Here is a 12,500-nt window from a genome sequence, read left to right as displayed (position 1 = left end):
TGTACTTTGTTTAGTGTCACCCATGCTGTAGATTGGATAGATTTTGTAAAAGATAGCATTATTTTAAAAGAAACATACAATTTGACAAGCGATTACATTTTACTTTCATTTTATTGCCGTATTTTTCATCACACTCATTGTTTTCTAACTGTCACTAAATTGTTCATTTTCTTAGTCTGTTACATTGGTAGAGCTATTTACTGTTTATAAAGCAATATGCACTTACAGGTTTGGGAGATGGTTTGGGCTCTGAGGGTCGCATGTGCAAGTGGGTCATCATTGCTTGAAGACGTTCGCGTTCTTTAGAAAGCTGTTAAGAAAGAGTGAGATCAGAAGCATTTTAGAAATGACTGATATAGCTATTTTATTGCAGTGATACATCTTATCATTGAGCTTGCCTCAGAATAATGATTCCTGCATATAAAAGTCTGTGTCAGGACGAACTTATCTGGGAGGAAATGCAACTTTAGCTATGGAGGGGGAAAAACTTTTATTGCTTTTCTTATGTTAAAAGGTCAGAGAAAACAAATAACACTTCATCTTTTTGTCAATAAGAGAATTGAGGTCACAGTTGCCTCGACAGTAACAAGTTACTGAAACCATAAATTAGAAGGCCCATGGTGTCTCTTTAAAGTCCTGTGGACACTGTTAGCAATGGACTAGTGCCAACAGCTGTGAAGGGGTGAAGGGTTCTCAAAGCGAAGTGCCTGCCAGGATTGTCTACACACTTCATGCATTCCCACTGAGGTCCAGTTAGTGCCCCCTGCAATCTGCCATCATCAATCTAATTCAATAGAGTGACAGAGACCAGGCAGTGTGAAACGCTGAACTCTGCCACGGAGTCGGCATCTACACTTGCACTGGGTCTCATTACAACTGACGGACCTTACTTTTCCATCAGTCAGACACAGCAGAAGGAAAAAAAAAAAAGAGGCATAATTGGTCACACTGAAGACTGTATCATCAGCTGAACTCTTATGTTTTGGTCTACCTTTAATAAATGGTAAACAGGTTTATAAAAAGCTTTTTAAACTTTAACAGTGATGGTGCTTTTTATGTTCTTGATTATTTTACAAGTCAAAACAAAATATTTTTAGTAACTGAAAAAAGCAATGATATGATGAATTTGAAACAAGATGTAATAAAATAGGAAGAAAAATTGTATCTTTAAATGAAACAAGGTATTAGTTTTATCAAGAAAAGATCATCTTTAAGATAAAATATTAGAGAAAGCCTTAAAGGCTTAGTAAAACATAACAAGAGTCAGACTTTGGGTGATGTAATTGCTTTCTGATTAGTTCTATGAATTCTGTTTACTTGTGGCCAAATTCTGTTTCAACATTAATAGAATTTTTTTAACTTAAAACAGTAGCATTTGATACAACATGTGTATTATCATTTGTGATATAAATTATCTGCCTTTAATCTAGCTAAAGAAAACTATAAAGATTTTTTGCAAGTTCTTTAAAATTACACTACAAAAAAGAAAAGAAAAGGTTATCTTTCAGGGTGTTAGTTATATTACAGGCATGATATTGTAAAGACCGGCTGTTTGCCATAATATAAAATCTAATGGAAAAAAATCAAGGTTAGCTCATGTAAAAACTGTCTCTGTAATAAAATCATAACTAATTGTGGGAGTTTGGTCTAACCTACATTGGGAAAATCTTAGGTCTGATTACTTTGGGATATTCAAATGCATATGATGTGGTCTAAAAGTTATAAAAATATAAGTGAAAAGTAACATTAAACTACAGCAATCCTTTCTGGGTTATCAATAATTGCCACTGTTTAAAACAATCTAAAATTCCATTATCTCCATTAGTTATTGTATGGCTAAGACAATAAGATGCAGCCTGAAAGACCCAGAATCTGCTCGGTACTCAATGTAACACACCAGAATTCTGAGAAGAGTCCATTAAGTGAGCATTTGACAAACCTGTATTTCTAACTGTTGCACCACCTGCATTTGCACTCGACACTGAGCGGTGCTTCGGTCATCCAATGCGTGTTCATTGTTAAGGTGCCTAAACAAACAGAAGACACAAAACAGAATGTAAAGTGATGTCGATCTCAGTGGCATAGGCTACACTTAAAAAGCATTACACTGAAATCAGATGTTTCTCTGTGCACTGGGAAAACAGAAAGCCTTGAAACCATATAGAAAAAAGTTAAAGCTGCTTAAGTGTTGTGTGAAATTATTTATGTAATGTAAAGAGACTCTTCGAATGGCAGAAAATGTCACTGTCTCTAAGCTTACCTGTTATTACAAAAAATATTTCCCCAGACCATTTACAGAGTTCTAGTAGAAGTCATATTATTTATGCCATTTTTTTTTAAAAAAAGAACAGCTTACAAATCTATGAAGCAAAAGCAATTCTGAACAGAACAAAGGCAATTTTCTATTTCATTTCTGTTAGAACAGTTTGTTGTTTCTATGATGTATTTTAGTGAGCAATGTTTTATTTCATTGGGATGCGGTATGAATTAGGTAAAGATGGCAAATTATCATGCTGTGGAAACATCAATATTTATGAAGAACGATGATTTGCTGTTAGTAATAAAGAAACTTCATTGAAGATTCTCATCATTAGAATAATAAGATTGACATTTCATGTCCAGTGTCCTAACTAGGAGACATTTATCCTAATCTTATTTTTTAAATGGTGAAAAATAAATCATTCCAATGATCTTACTCTAACCTTGAATATGCATTAGTCTACCTTGAATGTGCATTAGTCTACCACTATTATTTCTATATAATGTTTAAAGAGATCTCTTTAATGAGTGGTATGTTAATACACCAAAAGTAATTTAGTAAAGCAGAATCTCCAACGAACATGAAAACATTTAATAATATATACTCTTTAATTTGTAATATATAATAATGTCTTTGATGCCTCCTAAAATTAAAGAAAGTAATCTTCAAGTAATTTAATACCCGTTGGTGCATCTACTTCACCAATGGGCAAACTAAGGCAACAATTTTAGAGATGTTCTCATCATTGCATATAAGTGAAATGGCATATTGAAAAGAAATTCACAAAATTAAATAATAATTTACATATTTACCCACATGGCTCAAGTATCACTTGGAATGATATAATAGTCTAAGAAGTTTATGATAGCTCTGGGTGTACTAAATTCAACAAATATATTTTTGTATCCATTCAAATTATTTACTTTTATTTCTTGAAGATCATAACGAGGCAGAAAAAATATAGACACATATATGTAAAACATATGAAGAGTAATTAAAGTCGTGTTGCTGAAAAAAGCAAATTTTATTATAAATAAAAGGTTTATTTGTTTATAGACCTAGGTTCAACAATCAGAAACCTCTGTTTTGCCTATACCTTGATAAATTAAACCAGTTTGTTTTAATACTTCCTTATTGATCATAACAGCAAAACCTCCATGTATCCTGTCACAATGTCAGTCTTGGTTGAAGAGAAATTGTGGACTAAAATAGCAAGGTGGATAAGGTCAAGCTGAAGGAGTGTGGCTGGAGTGCAGGGGAGGGACTTCCACTATACCTGTCTGCTCTCTAAGTTCAGTTCAGGTTTGTTCTGCTGTGAACCTGTGAAGAGGATTAACATTCACTCATGCTCTCTGGGAAGGAGGTATGGAATGTCAGAGTAAACCAGAGGTTAGTTAACAGAAAGTGTCACTAATTCCTAAATAACAAGACAAGATTTAAAAATTGTTTTTCAGGGTGTTTTCCTCCAAAATTTAAATGAACAGTAAGACAATTTTCTACCAGCATAATACAGTTGTGTGTTGAATTCTTAAGGCTTCATATTGCTGTGTTTCTGTAAGATTATTTTTTTTAACAAGAACTCTTGGGGAACACAAATATATTTATTCCGTATCAAAAAAATGATGCATATTTTCAAAAATACTTCAGTTATACACTGAGATTAGGGTGTAAATGCAGGAAGCAAGATAAGTAGAATATACAGGTCTGCAATAAAAGGCATAGTCAGTATAACATTTATTTTCGTGTGAAATCACTTTTTAAAATGATTTTTTACACTTGTTTACTGCTTAGTGATAATCATGATCTTATATTTAAAGAACTAAAAAAAGTACAAAATGTTTGCATTATACACTTGGGTCTTAGAGACCTATTCAATTTATCTATGCAGCTTTTATTAGAATAGAGACTGTAGACTACAATAATAGTCAATGAGGTTTTGTCTTGATTGAATTTCTCAGTGGAACACAAAAGAACCTTGCCATTAAAATAGTCCTTTATTCTCCTGTATGAAGGCGAAAGGTTTTTAAAGTGTTGTGATGTTCAGTAATGAGCCTCTATCTAAATTATCATTGGTGACAAACTCACAAAGCACTTTTCGAGGACACATAGTTATGAAATGCCAGAGCTGCCACTTTCTTTCCTGTAATTATAGGCTAGCTTGCAGCCCTTCAATGATCATTTATAGAACAGCCTCCAGTGCATTACTGAGAACTTGAAAAACACATACATACCTCTGCCACATCTCCCTTCTCCTTTCCTCGCTATTGTTTACCAGTGATATGTAAAAGAATAGTGCCTATTCATTCCCTCTACTTAATTATGCCAATCAAAGTACAGAAATAGTGTCAGATATAAATACCATGCAATAAGACTAAATAAATAGGCTAAGTATTAACATTAAATTATGAATTTATGTATTTATGACTATTTTGTGCCCAAATTATTCTCTTTTATGTTTTTATAACTATCTCAGGTACTACATATTACTGTTAAAAAATTCTCTATGATTTATAAATCAAGAATGAGATAATACTGAAAAATGAGAGGATTGGTGGATTTTCTCAGTCAGTGCCTAATTGCTGTTTCAAAATGCATATGCAAAGGGACATTTCATTAATCATTTAATCATGTCCCTTGCAGGAAGTTGGAACTAATGTTGCAAATACCCTTTTCATATGAATGCTCCATAATACTATCTTATGCATTTGATATATTGCCTATGTCATAAATTATGGCTGCTTCAAAAGGACCAAGTGGGGTTGTTATCCCTGAAGATGCTTGTTACAAAACCTTTATTAAGTTTCTTTTTTTACTTATTGGTAGTTCTATTTCACAGCTTCATACAAGGCAACAATAATACTCTTTCTGATGGCAAAGGTCTGTAAATTACCCATGCAATCACTAACACCATTTCACAGGCCTGGTCTACTTCTACTGGTCTGCTAACAAGGCGATTACACACAAATTACTGAATGCCTATGAAATATTTAAATGCATTCTACTCTACTATGCATTAATAAGAGCAAAGCAAGCTCTGGAATTCTGGTTAGCTCCAGTCCCTAATGTCCCCTAATGAGCCTCTTACCGAGACTGCAGTTCAAACAGAGAGGTGAAGAAAAAATGCAAAGGGTGCCTTCAGAAAGGCAGCACTGAACAAACATTGTGTGAGCCAGTTCTAATTTATGGGTCACTTTATAGGTATATTGATTTTTGTTTTCAAAATGGAATAAATGATGTGGTCGACTGACGTCCTTTCAAAACTGCACTGAATCTGTGCTAGGCAGGTAGTATAAACTAGAAAAAACATAAATAAGCAGTCAACTTCTTTCTAAAAACAATTAAGCAGGCACTTCAGGAAGACAAAAAGTAGGAAAGGATCCTTCCAATTTATTTAATGCATAATTCTCTTTAATGAAGGTTTTATAGATTATGAATGTATTTGGTAACTTCAATTATATACAATCCAGATTAGTGATTCAATTTTAACCTTTGTATTCTTCAAATTCATTTAAAGTTGTAGCATTTTATAAGCTAAAAAGGGATCAGATTTAAATCCAAGTATGTCAAAGACTGTTTTAACAAAATGTTTCACTTGCATATCACTGGTGTTTGATTTATTTTGCATCAAGCTTTTTATGTTTAAACACTGACAGGAGTTTAAATACAAAATGTTAGCTGTCACTATTCATTTAGTTGATTATGTGAGATGCCTTAGTTTTGAGAGATGGGGGCACTGTCACCAAAAGAAACAACATTCTGACAAGTTCAAAGAATGCCTTCTTGAGGTCATAATTTTGTAGCCATGCTGCCTAGTCAAAGACAAAGAAATAGACAATACACATTAAGTAAGAGTATAATTTTTAGAGTAGTCAGCTGCAATAAAAAGACAACAAATTTCTATTAAATAAACTATGTTTCCACTATGTTTTCTATTGCTCTTCATATAGTATCAAGCCTTAAAAATTTAATCTGTAATAAATTTAACTCATTTACACCCATCTACTAATTAATCTTTAATACATTAATATATTTATAGACACTAGCCATCCTGCCTTTCTTAAAGGGGAGTATTTCTACCTTTGTATCTTAGATGATGTTTTGTGTGCTGGCATCTATGCATGCAGGTTCAAGAACACTTGTCTGCTAAATGGAATGTTATATTGTAAACCTTTTGGCTTAAGCTCTAAAATCAATCCATCTATATTCAAGCTGACTTAGTTCCAATGGAATGATAATTAATTTTGCAGACAAACTACTCTAAAGTTTTGTCAGATGTTATTACACTTTGACATTTATAAGACAGTAATGAAGAACTAGTATTAAATGCTTTTAGTGATCTAGTGAGATACTCAATTAGTGGTCAGGAAAAATGGTTAGCTTCTGTCAACACCTACTTTACAGTAAAACTCAAAAATTTTCCTGAACACTTTTTATCCTGGATTTCCTTCATCATTTTGTATTTTCTGCTTTCATCTTGCTGTTACAAATAACTACTTCTAACTTAGTCTGAATTTTTTTTATCCAATTGAAAAGAGTGCCTCAATTAAAGAATATATAAAAATTAAAGAATATATAAGAATAAGAATATATAACAAATAAATATATAAAATACATAAATATATATAATATACAGGTACATATATATGTGTTATACATAAGCAACTGTCCTTTATAATGGCTTTTCATTTGGTGCAAGATAAACATAGAGGGATTCCACCAGTTTGTTTTGAGATGTAATGTAAAAAAAAGAATTGGGGACGCAATATATTTTCTACTTTTCTTTTTAATTTGTCATATGTCAGCTAGACAGTAAAAATGGTTTCCTTTCATTTCAAACAAAAGGATAAGCTATCTGATATCAAATTAAAGCTGAAGCTGTAAAATTTATTTCTAGTGCATACTAGAACTAAAAATGTCACAATAATATTTTCCTAAAAAACTTTTATAATAAACACTGGATATAAAATTTTGGAAGAACAGATACACAAAAAAATCAGAACTAAAAACCTTTCACAATGCTTTAATTTACCTATCATTTGCTTTCCCAAATCCTCAGTTTTCTCCATTATTACAAAGGAAAACAAAGTCATCTGAGAAAATCTGTGTAAGTGGTGACACTTTCCTTCTTCATTTTCACTTCCCACACAGATGCTAAGTAAACTTTTTTTGAATAACTGAAGTTAATTCATTTAGTGATATTATTTTCTTTCTTTTCAAATTTCTAACACATTTTAAAGAAGACAATGCCTCTATGGAAAGTATATCTAATCAATATTTCACTTCGGTTCAATATACTTACATTAGCTCTATTAACAGAATTTATCACAGATCTTTGACTTGGTGAATCTAAAGCATATCAAAACAAAAAATGGACTAAAAAAGGCCTTAAAACCTCCTGTCATTAGTTCTGTCATCCCTATAAAGTTAATGGGTTGGAAAAATGGTCAGTCTTTGGAACCAAAGTTGATATTTAATTGAAAGAAAATGCTTTTTTAATTGTAATTTGTTTTTTTTTTTTTTTAAACACTGGCATGAATATGAAAGAAGACTAAGGTAAAATGAGGGTTCATATTCATCTGATTCTTAGTAATAAACACAAAAATATTTGAGAAAAATTAAATGCTCCTTTCAATTTGCTATAAACAAAATCATACTGAAGGAAAATATGTATTTTTTCCCTAAAGATTTATTTTGAATTTTGTCAGAAAGAACAATTTGGAGCAATAAAATGCATGGTGAGTAGGTTAGTCCTATGGCATAATTTACCATTCTTAAAAAAACAGTAACAATACCCCTTTACATAATTTCAATGACAAGGAATAATATATTGATAAGGACAAATGTATTCACATGAGGAAATGGGAAATCATCTGTTAAAACAACATCCCTATGTTCTTTCTTTGCTTTAACTTTTTTTAAATTATTATTATTTTAGAGAAGAAAACTTCAGCAAACCTACCTAACATTTTTTAATGGTCTCTTTGCTTATAATCAGTTTCATACCCAAATAAACGGCAGCTCACAACTGTTTTGATAAAAGAAAAGTGTAAATTTTCATTTAAGGCCATTTACAAAGAGCCACAGTGGTATATGAAGCAAATTTTTTCTTAATTAGTTAGAAATGATAAAAGGTTAAAAAAATCTTTGTGGAAGTCTTACTGTAATTCATTTATAAAGTTATTGTGATGCCAAGTACTTGTGCCTGGTTGTTAAGGTGCTTTTGCTCTATACCCTGTAGTCAGTCTTCCATTTGTAAACACATCTTTTTGATGTTTCTGCCAACATCCTGGCAACAAAGCAGTGCAATTTCAAATGAGCTAATTAACTTAATTGTTGATGAAGCATGAAACAGTTCACTCACCCTGTTAGCTGCACCATGACAACATAAGAGTCTCAGCCTGTGAAGTTACTCATCTCCATAAGCCTATCTGTAGCTCTCTGTTTAGATCTCTTGTATACCAGAATTGTGTAAGGAAAACATTTCATGAAAGATGAATCTTTTCACTTGAAAAAGAACTCAAGATTTTTTAAAAAATAAAATACTGTATTACAAATTAAGAATACACAAAGTGTTGGTTTTAAGCTAGAGAAGCCATGTAATCTGCTATACAAAGATATAGCCATGTGTGTTTCTTGATGTTTCTAAGGGCAAAAAGTAACAATGTAAATGAAATGTAGTTATTTCTTTAAAGTTTAGCCAGTATAAACTTTCATTTTTAATTCTTGTAGTTAAATGTATATACTAAATACTATTTTAAAATATATATAAAGCCTGTAATTAAAAAACAAGCTTTCAAAATAAGTTTACTGAAAATATATATATTATGATGACTCACATAATATTAATTAGAAACTTAAAACTTAAGAGAATTCTATTTTACAAATAGGTCTGTTATAAAGTTCTCCAATGATTAATCACATATTATTGTAGGCTAATATTTTTCATTCATTCAAAAATCTTTACTAAATAATTTGTAAAATACCTTAATGAAAAGATGAAGCCTGACCTTGCTAATCCACTTGTTGGAACCCACAAAAATCTTATAGTGTGTCTTATAATGGACTTTTACTTTTCTCCTTCATTTGTTTATTTACAACGTGCCTAAAACTCCCATATAATCCAGCACCACCCCCCCGCCAAAAAAAAAAAAAAAGTAAAAAACCTACTTTAAAAACTGTCCAAAATCTTCACAAATGCTTTCACAGCCTGGCCATTTGCAAACTCCATGGCCATAGAGAGTGTGAGAGGCCCCAGTCTCCTCATGTGACGAGCTGTAGCAAAAGAACACGACGTCAGATTCATCTCAAAAAGCTATAATCGTGGCAGGCTGCTAGCGCCTGTCAGGTTACGATCAGTGACAAACAGGTCAAAACAGGTCAATTCAGCTCAGAGCAGTCAGAAAAATTTAATCGTTCTATTGAATAGTTCAACTGCCAAGGCTAGATGATGTTCCAATTAGAGGAGAAATAGAGCCAAAGATGACTGTTAATAAAGGATGAAAAACTAAGAGGACTGTATAATATCATATGCTAATGCTGCCATATGACCTTAATGTAACATTTTATCTCTAAATAAAAAATATATATTCATATGTGGTCAAGTGAAAAAAATCCTTCATTTTTAAGAAAATAATAGGACAGTCATCATAAGATTTTGAAGTGCTCTTTTTAAAGAAGATATGGACCTCTAGGATTATTTAAATTGTTTAACATTTATGTATAAACCACATGTATTTCTACTAGTTACACTTGATTTAGAAAATCTACTTTGGAACAGTATTCATTAGCTATATCTTTATATAATTACTGAAGACTTTTGATAAATGAATATTAGATAGAGAGAACCCAGAGAAATCAACCAACTTTTGGAATACACAATCATCAAATTAATCTCAATTAAAACAACAGCATGAAAGCATTCAGGAGCATACCACTTTATACTAATAAAACCAAACAAGAAATATTTTCCTTGATACTCAAATGAAGGCCGGAAACATCACTGAATTATAGAATTTTATTTTAAATGGTAGTATAATTCAATATATGTTTCTTTGAAAAACATTTGTTTATGACAAAGAATTTGTAATGGCAAGGCAGATATTCATAGTGCATAACAGAACACTATCAATCCACTACACTTACATATGAAGTTTGGAGCTTTATATATAAGCCTAAGCCATTATGTTAAGAATTCTACACTTACATTCCATCTTTTAAAAACAGATTTTTCACACTGAGCAATATTTTAGCTTATGAACTATATGCAAATTACTTTAAAGGACTTGATTAGAGAGCACTATGCCTAAATAAATGGAACTAAAGGACAAATGTACATGAATGCTCCTTTTACAAATGCAATTTTTATACAACTAAAATAAAACAATAAGTAAAAAATTATCTAACATAACACGTTTAATATTAATAACTGAAATAAAATATTTTTTCTTTGAAATTTTAGTTGAATTTAATCATAAAATTACCAGCGTAAGTTTATCTTTATGTGTTTAAATATTTCATCATGCCACAATTAAAAAGGCAAACCAGAATTTCCATCATCTAGCTTAGTATGCTTGTGTCTATATTATTTATCTGTTCTCTGATTTCTAATTCATATGTTTGAAACATATAAGAGAGATATCCATGCATCTTTAATTATTTGAAATTAAAGAACTGACTTTTAGCTTGAAAAATGTTCTCAGCAATCAGGTTAATCATAACATCTTAGTCATAAAAATATATTGATACAATCATTCCACATGCACTCATGAAAAAATAAATGTCTTCAGGCAAACTCCCCAACTATATCCATCAAACTTTTGGTATTTGAACTACTTTTCTGTAATATAAAGAATATAATAAGATAAATAAAGATTTCTAACCTCTTGTTCTATACATTTTGTCCTTGTTTCAAGTACAAATTGTTCTTTTCCATTGTCTTAATGGTGAAAATAAAATTTGATGATAGATAAATATAGAATAAAGCTCATGAGATTTACCTGTCTCGTCTTGCATTTAGAACTGAAGACTGTCCATTCACTATGGAATGATGAGTTATTGGTGGTGATGCTTTGGAAGTGGTGGAGGAGGTAGTCGAGGAGGAATTGTTAGTAGTGAGGTCTAGCCCTCCATGTTTAATGCCATTGTCTTCCATACTGTGAACTCCAGTCACTTCTTTCCATAACTGCTGAATCTCAGCAGGACTTAAGCCAGCTATAAAATGAAAGAAAGCTTCATTAACATGACAAGGTAAAGTTTATATAATGAGCTTTGTGTTATTAATAGATTAATACCAGCAACAGTGATGTTACCTGCATAAATTAATATGCAACAAAAAATCACTTTTACACTATCAGCACTAAAGCTTTTGTCTTGAAAAAAATCATTTATTTTCTAAAGAGTACCAATTTGGGAATAGTATGGGGAATACTGCCATATGAAATAATTGAGAATATTATCAAGCATTAAAAAAATCTCTGCATGTTCCATTTAAAAACTGAACTAGGTCTAGGCATGGTGGCTCACACCTGTAATCCCAGCACTCTGGGAGGCCGAGGTGGGCAAATCACTTGAGGCCAGGAGTTCAAGACCAGCCTGGCCAACATGGTGAAACCCTGTCTCTAGCAAAAATACAAAAATTAGCCAGGTGAGGTGGCGCACACCTGTAATCCCAGCTACTAGGGGTTGAGGGCAGGAGGAATGCTTGAACCCGGGAGGCAGAAGTTGCAGTGAGCTAAGATTGTACCGCTACACTCCAGCCTGGGTGAGAGTGAGACCCTGTGTCAAAAAAAAAAAAAAAAAAAAGAATAAATAAATAAAAATAAAAATTGAACTATTCAACTTTTAAGAGTAGCTTTTACTTATCGCTAGTATTAAGGTTTTGTTTTTTTTTTAAATCAGTCAGGAACTGAAAGAGAAATAAGTTTTAAAATAATATCAAAAGAAAGTAAAGAAAAAAAAAAGGGAAAATAAAAATGCCAGGGAAAAACAGTGAACACTCAACTCAAAAAAATAGGAGATTTCACAATTATCTGGTCATTTTGATATTTCTCAGAGGGGTGAACTAAATAATTAAATTTAATTTTGGTGTCTTAAAGAAACCAATATGCTTACTTAACGGGATCAATTAAGAAGAAAACATCTAAACTTCTTCATTTATGACTGATAGAGTAAATCAACTACTCATTGTAAACAATTCCCTGGTTCAGATTATGCAAATTTACTTGAATTATACAATAAAAAT

General features: G+C 31.7%; 1 protein-coding gene across 1 annotated transcript in view; it reads right to left on the bottom strand.

The window, feature by feature from the left end:
• Nucleotides 1–92: 92 nt before the first annotated feature.
• The window catches only part of FOXP2 (forkhead box P2), a 239,519-nt gene continuing 227,111 nt past the window's right edge, over nt 93–12,500 (bottom strand). Inside the window, exons 8-11 of the mRNA XM_011955953.1 lie at nt 11,257–11,470; nt 9,428–9,532; nt 1,940–2,027; nt 93–310 (exon numbers count right to left, since the gene is read on the bottom strand). Coding sequence (XP_011811343.1) covers nt 194–310; nt 1,940–2,027; nt 9,428–9,532; nt 11,257–11,470 — 524 coding nt within the window. The 3' untranslated portion in view covers nt 93–193. The remainder of the gene's footprint in view (nt 311–1,939; nt 2,028–9,427; nt 9,533–11,256; nt 11,471–12,500) is intronic.

The sequence above is a fragment of the Colobus angolensis genome, unplaced genomic scaffold (genome assembly GCF_000951035.1).
Source record: "Colobus angolensis palliatus isolate OR3802 unplaced genomic scaffold, Cang.pa_1.0 Scaffold403, whole genome shotgun sequence".
In the NCBI taxonomy this organism is placed as follows: Eukaryota; Metazoa; Chordata; class Mammalia; order Primates; family Cercopithecidae; genus Colobus; species Colobus angolensis.
The sequence above is the reverse complement of the archived record's forward strand: the minus strand, read 5'-3'. Positions and strand labels throughout refer to the sequence as shown.